The 15,066-nt window shown below is 37.8% G+C and overlaps 1 protein-coding gene across 1 annotated transcript in view; it reads left to right on the top strand.

Moving 5' to 3' along the window:
• The window catches only part of PLPPR1 (phospholipid phosphatase related 1), a 258,906-nt gene that overhangs the window by 222,744 nt on the left and 21,096 nt on the right, over positions 1 to 15,066 (top strand). Inside the window, exon 4 of the mRNA XM_041760585.1 lies at positions 4,944 to 5,076. Within this exon, the coding sequence (XP_041616519.1) occupies positions 4,944 to 5,076 (133 nt within the window). The remainder of the gene's footprint in view (positions 1 to 4,943; positions 5,077 to 15,066) is intronic.

The following is a 15,066-nucleotide window of genomic DNA, read 5'->3' as shown; positions in this document are numbered from 1 at the left end:
TTAAATGCTAATATTGGGAAGTGTACAAAGAACCCTCTCCTCTTCCTCAAAGTATAATCCGCAGAAATCCCAGAGAGGGATTTGCAACCTCTACTGTCCTTCAGGAACCCAAGTGACAGAGATAGCAGGCAACAAGATGACTCTGGAGTAGGTTGCATCCACTTTGCTTAAGGAAAGATTACTTGGTGAGGGCAAAGTCCTGTGGGATTTTGAAAGTGAACCAAGGCCCTGGAGAGTTTAACCAGTGGAACTGGGATTGAAGCCCAATTATGTGATATCAGTTTCCCTTCCTCAGTGCTGTCTTAACATTAATGATAATGAGTTGTTCCTATCATAACAGCAAAATGTTTGAGCTAGAACAGCACAGTCCAGGACTTCTTGTCCGACACATGAGAAACTGAGGCCCAAAGAGGTTCAGTGACCAGTCTAAGATCAAATACCTGGTTGGGGGCAGAACAGAACTGGAGTCATACCATGTTTCCTTACTCCAGAAGTAGAGACAATGACTTTTAAAAAAATCATTCTCAACATTCTTGCCTAATAGGCCAGGAAATAAAGACAAGAAACATTCCTTGAGCGTCTACAGATGCTTTGATGTACATTTTTAAAAATACTGTAAACTATTTTCAGATACAGTTATTACCCTCATGTTCAAAGTCATGAAAAAAGAAACTGGGTTCAGAAAGTTTCAATTACTTGACCCAAATCGCACATCAAGAGAGGAGAGAGCTGGGATTTCATTTCTACAGCCGCATTCAAGAAACAGCAATGACTGATCTTGCCAAGTACCAGAGCCACAACTAGCATATGTGTGAACCCAAAACATATATTACAGGAGTTCTAGATGCCCTTTTTAGTGACAACCATGTGTAACATGCAATGAATCCCCCTTACAATATGAGATTGCAATACATCTTCCAGTGACTATTTTTTCCTGAAAACTGTTTTTATTTTGAAATCTAAAAACTGTTCCCTAAATATTTTACATTTATATCACTTATTTGTCACTTACCAGATCTCCTGTGAAACACTGTGAGGAAGATCTAAAAGATAACACACCAGACTATTATACCATATTCCAGGATTATTTGTTTATTTCTTTGCCATTTGGGTTTATATATCTGAAATACAACTTTATCAAGTTAGAACAGTTGTCCTCCTTACTTAAAGTATATTTACTATTCTCTAAATGTCTTATGTCACATGGGGTTGTAGCCAGCATAGCTGGGGGATAAGAAGTGCACCAGTGGAAGTCATTTGCAGTTCATTCATTGCCAGATCTAGAGTTTGGCCTTGGTCATTTCTCACCAGAGGGTATTCTGATTTGCTGTGAATAATATGATGTTTGTCAGCCAACAATCAGAAAGGCAATAATAGGGAAACCAGGGCCAAACACCTAGAGAGTCCCACATGTCCCAGTTGCTCTCTGAACAGAGGGGTAGGTAGAGGCAGTGTGTGTAGCAAAGACACAGATGGAGAAACCCAGCCATTGCCAAAACCAGAATCATAAATCTGCCACCGTGTACAAAATAGCATTCAACGTGGGCAGGAGGCCTGTCAGGAAAGAGAAGAGACCCCCTTCTCTTAACAGGCAGCATTCTCTCTTTCTCTCTCCAAATATAATCAGGCCCTATATGAGACTATAGGACCCAGTAGATGGACAAATAACACCCTATGTATAGTCAGCAAAACACAGAAAAATGAACATCCATGAAGCCCACTCCCTGGGGTCTGAGAGCTGGATTATTTCTTCAGCAACATTTATGTCCACCACAGTCTTAACTGAACACCAGGAATATTTTCCTACCTTTTAGTTGTAAAATGACCCCTTTCCTCCTTTTCTTCCTTCCTTCCTTCCTTCCTTCCTTCCTTCCTTCCTTCCTTCCTTCCTTATGGAGATATTTATTATCACTTAATATATTCCCAGCATTATGTCAGTAGCCAGATATATAAGTTAGTCTATATCCTTGCTCTGTTTTTTTTTCTTTTATGTTTCATACCTTAATTGGAATTTGAATATTGTTGACCAATAGTAACAATTCTTGTACCACATATTACCTTTGACATGAGAGTCTTAGATTTGACTTCTGGACGTTTTATTTGAGTTCCATACCAAATTCTGTTTGGTTTGGTATGACATGGAGTGATTTTGTTGAGATTTTTATGTGGGTATATGTATATGCACATGTGTATTTTTAACAAGAATGGGCTGTATATAGATTTTCTCACACATTTTCTTGCTTTTTTTTGTCCTCATGTGTGAGTAGTGGAAAGCTTCACTAAATTGAAAATCTCTAGAACATGCACATCTCTTTCCTATTGAGTAAGAATGTTTTGGGCTTCTGGAATGGCTAAGGCAAGCAATGATTATTTCTTTTCATATATATCCTTACATGTTTATCACCTTCCATCCCATTTCCCTGATTTACTTTGTAATCATATGTCATTTCATGACATTATATGGTGTATTTATTGGTTTCCTGTGTCCTCCCTACACACACATACACACTAGGCATCTGTTTATGGCTATTCCTCCAATGCTAAAACAATTCCTGGCAGAGTGGGTGCTCCCTCTCCAAAACTGTTGAATGCAAAATGAATATATGAGTGAATTTAGTTCAGAAGAGATAATTCTCTTTGTATTACTTAGTCCTTGGTTTTTATTTAATCTTAAGCAATACACCAAGAATGGTGTGCTTTCTGGTCCATATTGTCAATTTCCTGCATTGTTCATCTTCAGAGAAATTAAGGTCAGAGGATTCTATCTATAAGAAGATCCTCTAAAAATTCAATCTTTTGTTCATTCAACAAATATTGGTTGAGCCTACTATATATCAGCCCCTGTCCTAAACACCATACAAAGAATGGCAAAAGTCCTTCCCATAAGGACATCATAGTCAGATGAAGAGGGACACACAAACACTAATTGCAATTAATTGGGTAGATGTCAAGATAGAGATCTGTATAATGTGTTGTGGGAGCAATGAGCAGACAGGTTCCCTCTTTTCCTGAGGAGATCTGGTAAAGGCTTTGGGAAGAGTGGTGACATTTTCATTGAATCTGGAAGGATAAATGATGGAAATCGTTTTTTGTTCTTTATCATTTACCTCATTAAACCCATATTCCAAAAGCCCTCATTAATCTGATATGCTTAATTCATTCAGCATCAAATTACTACTTTGTACCTTACATTTGGCTAAGCCCTGGGGGGAGTATAACCAAGAATAAGACAGACAGGACATCCCATAACAAAGATCAACAATAATAATATGTAACCATTTCTGATAAGAAATAGAAAAGAGAAACACAAGGTAAGAAATCCGTGTATAACGAGAATATCTGAGCTGGTCTGTGGAATGAGAGAAAGCTCCCTCAAGGAAATACTATTTCACGTATCCAAGCAGGCATGAATTTATCCCCATCTGTTCACTAAGATAAAGAAGAGCAGTGCAGTTCCATCATGTACACTAAGGACAAACAGAACCTCTTGGCACCTTATTTTAGGAGAGAGAGGTGTTACTAGAAAAGAAGGAGAGCTGAGTTCACAAAGCTATTCAAATTATTTGTCCATGGCAGAGCATCAACTCATTGTTAATTCCAAGGGACATAAGGCACAACATATTTCTAATTCTGAACAACCATACTTAGCACCTGCCAATGTGGTACATGCTATTGTGTGCCTGTCTGACCCTAGTTCTGTCTCCTCTTGCCAATCTCCTGCCCCATTCTGACTTGCCCCTAGTTCTGTTTCCACAACACCATTCTGTCTTGTACTTTAATAGCATCTGAGATTCTCAGTATTTAAAACATATTACACTTAACTTGTTTTGTTTTCTGTGTTCTCAATATTAAACACAAATTCAACAAATATCTTTATCGAGTCAGTACTAAGTAAAATTGTAAGTGGTTGAGATGAAGGCTCTGGAACCAGGTCTTCTTAGCTTCAGAGCTGGGGTTTGTGACTTACTCTGACGTTGGACAAATTATTTCATCCCTCTGTGCCTCAGATGTTATATTTGTACAATCAGGATAACGTGCACACAGAAAAATGTGTAATGGCCACATTCTAGTGCTGCCCCGATACTGAACTTTCTTTCTTCACCAATGAAACAAGGGTAATGATACCTACACTAGGAACCTTCTGAGAAAGAAAAATACTATGATGAAGTGCCTGACACCTAGTTATCAATGGATGATGGTAATTCGTAACTTTATTCTTCATTGGTGGTGCTCAGATTTCACCCAACAACTTACCTGCCTCCAGTTCCTGATTTTAAATAGGAATACACTGTGCTGAGTGCTAGAAGCATAATCAAGAAACATAAGAGGTAGTCAGTTCCTGTCCTCGGGGAGCTTACAATCTACACAAAGGCATTATGATTTATATAGTAAATATATATGTATTAGTTCAAGATAACAAGAGAGAGAATTGCCAATTATAAAGAAGGGACAGTCAGCCAGTTCACAGTATGAGAAATATAACTCAGGCCAACATGTTCAAATAAAGATTTTTCAGGTAAATAACATATTGCCACATAATGAAATAAATTGTGATGTGTGTTTATAATGCCTTATTGGGCACATGACTGTCCCAGTCATTTTTCATCATTGCAGCTCACATATTCAGTTAAAAAAAATTCAGTCCAGCATGAGTGAACCTTCTCATAGATTCTATTACAATTGATTATTTCAACCTATGTTTTTATATGAATTTAGAATTTAAGAGTATAAACCTCACTGAAATGATCAATTATTGCCATCTCTAATTCTTTTGGAGAATTAAATGCAAACTACTTTAACTCTCTATCTCTGCAGTATTACATCTTTTAAAAGGATTTGGAACCTCAAAAGTTTGGGTTTTGCTTTCAGTTTTTTAAAGCCACTGATCTCTCTTATCAGACAGCCCTCTCCAACTTGACATTTCTTAAACATTCCTTCTCCAGATTTTTATTGGAGAGATATCCATGTATTTTATAAAGTCAACCAGAGAATCTCTGATTGCCCAGGAGAAAACCATTCTGACCGGAGAATGCTGTTACCTGAACCCCTTACTCCGAAGGATCATAAGATTCATAGGTGAGTACAAAAGCATGCTGAACCAAGCCCTCACTTATAGGTACAATCTACTAAACTTACTACAGATGAACATGCTTGATGAAATAAAATAAGCTATGGAGGCATCAACTTTAATAGCAAGAGTTTTGGGACACCTGAGTGGCTCAGCGGTTGAGTGTCTGCCTTTGGCTCAGGGCATAATCCTGGAGTCCTGGGATCGAGTCCCACATCAGGCTTCCTGCATGGAGCCTGCTTCTCTGTCTGCCTATGTCTCTGCCTCTCTCTCTGTGTCTCTCATGAATAAATAAATAAAATCTTTAAAAAATAAATAAATAAAAGCAAGAGTTTCTTTAGGGATTTTCTGGGAAGTGCAGAAATTGAGGCTGATCATAGTGCCAAGTCCAATTTCTCATCCTTGAAGTGAAGCAGTACTTATTAAATTTTCTTACAAATTATTTCAACTTGGATTTTCTCCCTACACAATATTTATCTGAGACTCCCTTTGGACATATATTTTAATACTGACCAGATATTGTCATATACCCTTTAAGTGAGTCAGGCGAGGGTGTGGGGGCACAGCAAGGGACACCAATAGAATGAATTTAGAAACAATCAAATTTCCTGACAGAGATTTCCCATCCAGTATAATTTTTTTTATACAGGGAACTCTACACAAAGTATGGGAAATCTAATCCATCAGATTCTAGAAAACAATGCCTACCAAGGTTGGAAAACAAATGGTTTTATTAGTGTTCATGATAAAGAAATAATTAAGGCATGTGCTATGTCTCTCTTTCTAGGATTTAAAAAAACACATCTTAGGTGATATGGATAATAATTATAGAATGGGAATGAATATGCATATGGGAATAGGTAGGAAGTAGGTTCTTCTAGGATTTAAAAAAAACATCTGAGGTGATATGGATAATAATTATAGAATGGGAATGAATATGTATATGGAAATAGGTAGGAAGTAGATTCTTCTAGGATTTAAAAAAAAACATCTGAGGTGATATGGATAATAATTATAGAATGGGAATGAATGTGTATATGGGAATAGGTAGGAAGAGAGAGGCAATAGAGTTCCTACACAGTAAATACTCAATAAATAACTGTTAGGGTGTTCAAATGAGATCTTAGAAATACCTACTGACCAGATCTTCATGGGAGCCAGGATAAAACTCCCAAAGTGTGAACATGGCTGCTATTAATATAAGCTATGCTACCATTTAAAACCCACAAAATTGACGGCTAAGAAAGTGAAGGCCAGAATACAACATCCTCTCAGCTATTGGTTATCCTTAATCCTGTTTTTTTTTTCCTATTATAGAAAAGGGTTGGGGACACCTGGGTGGCTCAGCAGTTAAGCCTCTGCCTTCAGCTCTGGGCGTGATCCTGGAGTCCCGGGATCGAGTCCCACATCAGGCTCCCTGCATGGAGCCTGCTTCTCCCTCTGCCTATGTCTCTGTCTCTGTCTCTCTCTCTCTCTCTGTGTCTCTCATGAATGAATAAATAAAATCTTTAAAAAAAAAAAAAGAAAAGGGTTGGATTTCCTCAAGTCATAAAAGTCATAAACAAATGACCACATTGAATTTGAATATGCAGGAACTTCTGTGATTGGAGTGGGAATGAGGGATGTAGAAGAGTGGGAAGCCTAAGAAAATCTAATTTAAAAGAAGCAACTCTTAACATTAAAATAGTCTTCAAGGGCTCCTGGTGGCTCAGGTTATGTATGATTCAGAGGTCCTGGGATCAAGCCCTGAATAAAGTTCCCTGTTCTGTGAGGAGACTGTTTCTCCCTCTTCCTCTGCCACTCCTCCTTGCTCTTGCGATCTCTCTCTCTCTCTGTTCTGTCTCTCTCTCAAATAAATAAATAAATAAATAAAATCATTAAAAAAAAAGTCTTCAGCATCTCCTGATGATATTTGCAGAATGACCTGTGGAAGTCTGCAATCACTGGATAATCCCTGGTCAAGATGATGTCACCACTGTCTGAGTTCACTCATTCCAAACAGTGGTGCCTTCAAAGATATCCAGTGTTTGGCCACCTCCCACTAGACTGGCTAGGTAACAAATTATCAGGAGAAAACAAAAGGAGAGAAGAGAATCTTTACAGGATGGTAGACTAGACACTTTATAAACATTGTTTTCACTTAATCCACCCAACACCCTGTAAGGTAATTTATAATCCTAATTGTACAGATGAAGAATTTGATATAAAATTGGATAAAGTTGGGGATCCCTGGGTGGCTCAGCAGTTTAGCGCCTGCCTTTGGCCCAGGGTATGATCCTGGAGTCCCGGGTTTGAATCCTGTGTCAGGTTCCCTGCATGGAACCTGCTTCTCTCTCTGCCTGCTTCTCCCTCTGCCTGTCTCTCGTTCTCTCTCTCTCTGTCATGAATAAATAAATAAAATATTTTTAAAAATTAAAATGGGATAAAGTTACTTTTCCCAAGGAAAGAAGTGGGAGTGGAAGAGTGTATATGTCTACAGACATTTATATAATTTGATTCAAAGAAGATTTTATGATCACTAATCAGATAATTAGAGCAAGTTATACAAAGCAGAAGGTTATTTGATTACAATCAAGTGGAGATATCTTTAAAGGTCACTGTTGCTTTTCCTTGGCAAAGATAAGGATCAGGGCAGAGTCTAAAGCGTAGAAATTGTACCTGGTGTCTATCATTTATATAGACCTGACTCTGTACATGGTCAGGACAAGACTTTGCTGGTGGACATCCCCACCCTCCAGGAACAAAACCTGCAGATTGCTGATGCTACCTGAAATTCGAATTGGAGTCAGTGCATTGAGCTGAGGTGTGGTTTCAGGAGGATGACTAAAGTAGAAATGTTTCACCCTGGAGGAACATCAAACTCCCATTTTCATAACCAATAACACATTAGTCCTTTGGAGTCTATCATAAGCTAACAGAGATGCTGCTCACAGGGAGGGGTGCTTGTGTGGGGAGACAGCCAGCAGGTAACATGCAAATCTTGGAAAATTAGAGGAACAGCATCAAGAGAGAGAAAAGAGATTTCTAGGTAGGGAAGCATTTGCTTCATGCCTTCCCTCGTTTGTTTTATGGTACCAGGATCTGCCCAGTTGCTTAAAACAAAGTGCTAGAGGTCACCTTAAGCTATCTGAGAACTTGTTAGAAATGTACATTCTTAGGCCTTGTCCCATGCCTACCAAATCAGAAAGTCCGGGAATGGAGCCTGATGATCTGTATTTCATGCCAGGTGTTGCATTTAGGTAGTTCTGATGCACTCTGAAGTTTGGGAGCCCAGGTATAGGCCACTGAAATTTTTTGCCCTGTAAGTGGTTTCGCTACATCTCGTCTTGCAACGTGGCTCCATGTACCCCAGGCCCAAAAAAATGTCATCCACTGTCCATTTTACAGTTCTTTCTGGAACAAAACTATGATCAAGTCATTTCCCTGCTTAAATTCTTTCAAAGCATTCCTAGTGTTTTGAACAATGCAGTGCTTAACCCTGGTTCCTGCTCATGTGCTATTCCTTCTGCCTGGGGCACCCCATTGCCATCCTCTCACCCTTAAAGCTGACAATCCTACTCGTCCTCCAGAACACTGCTTACACGTTACCTTTTTTACCACCCCAGACAGCTAGCTACCTCCTCTCCCAGGCCCCCACTGAGTGTGTTTATAGGCACCTACCATATCCATGTAGTCATCTAAGTCTGTTATTCCCTTTACTTTGTGATTCTTTAGGGAACAAAGACTGTATCTTTTCACTATTTATCAACAGCATATTGCAAAATGTCTGGCACATAGTAGGTTTTCAACATTTTTTTTGATAAGTAAAGAACAAAGATTGACTTTGTTAAATCACAGATTTGCCTAAAATTGCTTCTATAAATGCTGGTTCTTAAATTATTCATTTGCCTCCTGTTTAATTAACTTTATTATCACTCTTCAGCTTACTTCTAGGAAACTAAAGTACATATGTTAGGCAATTTCTAAGAGAAAGTCAGAGAATTCTGCCCTAGCTTCATATAGGAGAGTTGGAGGTGGTGGAGAGGGGTCTATGTATCTTAAGAAGGGCAACTTACTTTGAGTATCTGGATTAATGTGGTTTTTTAAGACGAACAAGCATACTACTTAAAGATCCTTTATTTTTTTTTTAATTTTTATTTATTTATGATAGTCACAGAGAGAGAGAGAGAGAGAGAGAGAGAGGCAGAGACACAGGCAGAGGGAGAAGCAGGCTCCATGCACCGGAAGCCCGACGTGGGATTCGATCCCGGATCTCCAGGATCGCACCCTGGGCCAAAGGCAGGCGCCAAACCGCTGCGCCACCCAGGGATCCCTTAAAGATCCTTTAAATGGGGAGGTTTCCTTTGAAAATATGAAGTAGAGTAAGGCAGTAATCAAATGTATTAGATATGTTATTCTAAAGAGCTTAACAGTCCTTTTGTCTAACCTAGTAGCCAACAAAAATAATCAGAAAATGACAGCTGTTTTAGCTATTTTAATTAAGTTGAAATTGCATGACTTTCTCTTGCAGTTTATGTAATTATTCTAGAATCCATTACAAATAGTATTTCCTGACAAATATGATCAGCTTCTCATTACAAAATGACCAGTATTGAATTAGCAAAATATTTTTAAGTAAAGTAACGCTTTTTGCTGTCAAGTGTGAGGAAAAACTTGAGATTCGAATACATTTCTGGAAGAACTATATCCATATACTCTTTCTGCATAGCAGTTTGATGATGTATTTCAGTAGCTTAAAAATAGCTATCCTTTAGGGTGCCTGGGTGACTCAGTGGTTGAGCATCTGCCTTTGGCTGAGGTTATGATTCTGGGGTTCTGTGATCGAGTCCCACATTGGGCAGGGAGCCTGCTTCTCCCTCTGCCTATGTCTCTGCCTATCTCTGTGTCTCTCATGAATAAATAAAATCTTTGGGGAAAAAATAGCTATCCTTTTTAACCCAAAATTCCACTTCAAATAATTTATCCTAAGGAGATGATCATTGATGTAGATTAATTTTTTGGACTAAAATTATTTTTTATAACACACTTAGAAATATCTAATGACACAATTTTTTTCAAAATAATGCTAACACTCTTATTTGCAACCTCAGAAAATGTTATTTTTAAGAATTTTTAATGAAAGGGGAAATATTCATGATATAATGTTATATGAAAAAGTCAAGTCATTATGAATCTGTAATTATTTCAAAATAAGAAAGATACAACATCAGAGGGGGGGTCTGTGTGTGTGTGTGTGTGTGTGTGTGTGTGTGTGTGTGTGTATTTATCCCAGTGAAAGAAAAGATTGAAGGTATACACTCACAGTTAACTTTTGTCACTTCTGAGTTATAGGAGAACGGTTGAATAATTTTTGTCTTTTGATTTCTATTCTATAATTTCCAATTTTTATCATGAGTATGTATAATTTTAAAATCAGAAGAAGAACTAACCATTTTTTTAAAGGAGCAAGGGGGAGGAAAAATAGGGGCAAAATACAGGCTATCCAGAAGATAGCCAAGTCCTTTCACGTGGTCTTCAGTGTACAAAACAGAGCTGAGAGGGGTACATTGGCTCTCAGACTTCTCTAGTCTGGGTGGCATGGACTTGAACAGTATCCCCTCATCCCGCCCCACAGATCCAAATTAAATTTTCAGTGAGAAAACAGCAAGAATCTTGAAGTCAGAGGGAAAACATTCAAATGAAGCCATCTCCTCCTGTAGACAAATTCTAACTGCATGAATCTTGACAGAGAGGATGGGATTGCTCTGATTGACAGATCCAACAATAAATTGGTTTTTCCAAAGTGGTCAATATAAGAAAGATGCCCGGCCTTGCAGATGTAGGTTCCACCCATTTCTAAACTGTGATTTAATTTCTTAAGTTGTGTTTACATGATGTGGGAAGGGAGGAAAAGAATTGACTGGGCTAACAAATTTCACCAACATTTTATAAAAACAAATGCAGTCAAATTAGAACACATATTTGGACTTCTCCCTCTCCTAATCATTTTCCTCTCCATTCCTTTACCTTCTTATACCATCTTTTTTGGTGTTACACTAAATTGAACAACACCACCCAGATTTAAGTTCTCAAGAGATAAATCCCTACATTCTTTTTTCAGCAGTAAAGACCAAATAAGGAAGTTACATTTTCCAAAAAATTCATGAAGATAAGTTTAGTTAAATCCTTTATATTTACTAATACATTGAGTAGACATATCCTTGTAAATATCAATTATTAAATAGTAACTTTTTGACTTAATATTGAATAGTAATGAATAAAAAATTAGAATTTGATGAGGGCTTTGGGGTTGTTTGTCATATGGAAAGAAAACTAAATTAACTTTCCCTTCCTGAATAAATAATTTCTTTTGGGTTAAAGGAAAGAAAAAAAAAAAACAAATTCATCCAAATATGTCAAGATTAGACTGTCTATTAGCAACTAAAATAGCCTGTCACCCAGAAGCTATTTATTATGGGCTTCCCATTTGGGATCACATAGTTGCTCCATTATTACTTCTAATAAAAATTTAATTAAATACCAAGCAAGTCTTATGCCATTTAGGTCGGGTCTGAGGATTAGGTAGCACTGGACAGAATAGAAAGTACCATGGTAAACAGTTAATTCATGTAACACTAATTAATTGCCATAAATTAAGTATGATCTAAATGGAGCATGAATATTTTAAATGCAGCTTCAAAGGTCACAGTGTTTTATGGTCATAAGAATTGATACCCTGAGACAAGCTTAATGTCAGCCTTTTTGAGAACTAGAAAATCCTTCTCAATTTTGAAAGTCACTTAAATGTACTTTATCTAAAAAGAGACTTAATTGGATTCAATAAGTCCATTTCTATGTACATTCAGTGTTTATAATTAAATTATAAACTGGAGGACTGATCACATTGATGCAACCTTCAACAAAAAATTTATTGGGCATCTACCATATGGTAAGCACTGATTAAGTTGTTGAGGACATATTAGTGAACCAAATAGAGATTTATTTACCCTTACTGAGTTTATATTCCAGTAGGGGAAGCCGAGCATTAAACAAAATAAATACATAAATTATAGTGTTCATTAGAAGATAAGTGCTATGAGGATAAATAATGTAGAAAAAGGAAATGGGGAGCTTGTAGGAGCAGACATGCAATTTTAAGTGGGGAGGGAGAGGCTATCATATCAAGAGCCTTATCTAGAGTTGGCAGTGACTTCATAGCAGGACAGCGACCATCCTAGGAAACAGGGTACCCATTGTGCCAACTGAAGAAGTTAAGGTTCCATTTTTTTAAAAAAGTAGCTTTCAGTACCCAGGCACTCACCTTTAGTCCTGAGTCAAGAGGCTGTACCTTGACAGAAAATGCCAAAAACTAGGCAGGGCATGGGCCTATAAGCAAATGGAGATATTTCTGGAACTCGCCAATAGAAACCAGAGTTGAAGCTCCAGGATATAGATCAGGAGGAGAAAGCCAGGATGGCTCTTAAGGGAAAAATGGAACCTAAGTTTCTGAGCTCCATGAGCAACCAAGCCACCAGACTCTGAGACTGACATGGTTTGGTACTTCCTTCTAGGGAACAAAGATGCAGGGAAAAGAGGGAGGGATGTTGGGGCTGGGAGCCCTGAATAACTAAAAGGCACCACCAGAATTCTGCGTAGGTCTCCAGAAGTTGTGATGAGGCTGCCTGTGGTTGCTTTGCTCAGTGCACAGAACAAATCTGCTCTCCTTTGAGTGTCATCCTCCATGAATGAGAACATTCCAGACCAGAGCAAGACTCCTGGTCCAGAACTCTAGAGGTTACTCTCATTATCAAGAGGAAAGTTAATAGTCATTTGAGACTCTAGTGATCCTTCCTTGAGGGCCTTCTCAGCACCTGTGTTTAAAGGCTGACTTTTAAAAAAATCAACAAATAAAGACTGAGTTTAATAAAAGGAACAAATAGAATGCCACTTTCTCAACACTTTGCTGAGGAACCAATGCAAATTCATGACACTTCAGGGAACTTTGCTGTAAAGCAGAGTTTCTCAACAGCATTACTGACATGTTGGGCCAAATCATTCTTTTCTGCATAGGGGTAGGGGACTGTTCTGTATATTGTAGGATGTTCAGGAGCATCCCTGGTCTCTGTCCCATGTCAGGCTCCCTGCATGGAGCCTCTTCTCCCTCTGCCTGTCTTCTGCCTCTTTCTCTCTCTCTCATAATAAATAAATAAAATCTTAAAAAAAAAAAAAAAAGAAACTTAGGAACATGATCAAAAAGGGTGGAACTCCAGGGCTGTTATTTGGAAGCCCTCCAGAATTTGATATGCCAATTGTTACATTCTTTGATAGGAAGGGAATCTAAAATCTTCCCTCTCCACATTTAGTTTGCATCTGGGGCATACTTCCTAGAATCATTTGCATCCCCATTCTCCATTTTATTGTAAAATTCCACTGCCTTGGGGCACTTCTGTGGCTCAGTGAGATAAGCATCTGACTCTTGCCTTGGCTCAGATTATGATCTTGGGGTTGTGAGAGCGAGCCTGGTGTCAGGCTCTGTGCTCAGCATGGAGTCCCCTTGAGATTCTTTCTCCCTCTCCTTCTGCCCCTCCCCACACACATGCACAGTCTAAATAAATAAATACATACATACATACATACATACATACATAATTTAAAAAGAAAAAAATTCCACTGCCTCTGGCAAACTTTTAGGATCTTTGTCTCTCTCAACCAGCATTTGGATCCACACACTGCCTAGGGCAACTGGGAAGCATATATTTAAAGGCTACCAAACTGAGGGGATCACTTGACGGGATGATCACTGGGTGTTATGCTATATATTGGCACATCTAACTCCAATAAACAAATATATTAAAAAAAAGGTAGCAAAAATAAGCAAGGAATCAGAAATTTGAGAGAAAAACACTGAGAAATTGTGTCCTCAGAAAGGAGGACTAAAGTAGACACTCCTGTTGAGATGAAACCATACAGAAAATTATGTAATTTGTGTTTTGGCAAAGTAGAAATATGTGTGTTCTTTCATTTATAAAAATATTTGGGGGGTTTTCTAGTTGATTACCCATCATCTTTATTAAGTAATTATCTGTTATGTTCACTTACTGATGAGTAGTTATAATGACAACTATAGGGTATTTTTTTAAAACCACCAGCTCATCATAGTGTAATAGCTGCTTTATTAATACAAAGAATGAATAACACATCACAGAATCGAATATTTGATTGAAGTTGTCAGAATTATAAAGTTCTTGTTTCCTTCCTGTGTTTTAAAAATAATTGTATAGGGATCCCTGGGTGGCTCAGTGGTTTAGCACCTGCCTTTGGCCCAGGGCATGATCCTGGAGTCCCAGGATTGAGTCTCATGTCAGGCTCCCTGTATGGAGCCTGCTTCTCCCTCTGCCTGTGTCTCTGCCTCTTTCTCTCTGTCTCTATGTCTATCATGAATAAATAAATAAAATCCTTTTAAAAAATAAAAATAATTGTATAATCAATTTATTTAAAACACCTGTACTGAGAACATTTATTTCCCTTAGTTATAAAAATAATAGTAACTAATATCTAATCAAGCTCACAATTTATAAAATGTTCTTACAACTATTTCTGTGATTTGCATAATAACCCTGTGATATAAAGTATCTGAGGCTCAGATTCATTGATTTAAATAAAATTATTCTTAGGATTAAAATCATGCTATCAAGACAAGTAGACTGCTATCAGCATTTGGTGTTTTCATGGCATCTGTAGGAAACAGAGACCACAAGATCTTATTTTGTGAACACCTGAAATTAACTGTCCAAGGAACTGATATATTCAATTGCATTAGAAACTTCTTTTTGAAGCATAAAATAATATTTGAGATATGTAGATCATTGTGCACTGATTGTGTTGTATTATACTAGAAAAGAAGTCAGATTCATTGTAAAGTGAAGAAAGCACCTCATTCAATGATAACATATCTCAAGTATTCTATGATATTCTTGTTGGAAAACTATTGCCTAAAATATTGAGGAACCCTTGCTCTG

This window comes from Vulpes lagopus, chromosome 7 (genome assembly GCF_018345385.1).
Source record: "Vulpes lagopus strain Blue_001 chromosome 7, ASM1834538v1, whole genome shotgun sequence".
NCBI classification, from domain to species: Eukaryota; Metazoa; Chordata; class Mammalia; order Carnivora; family Canidae; genus Vulpes; species Vulpes lagopus.
Note: the sequence above shows the minus strand (reverse complement) of the source record. Positions and strands in the feature narration are given on the sequence as shown.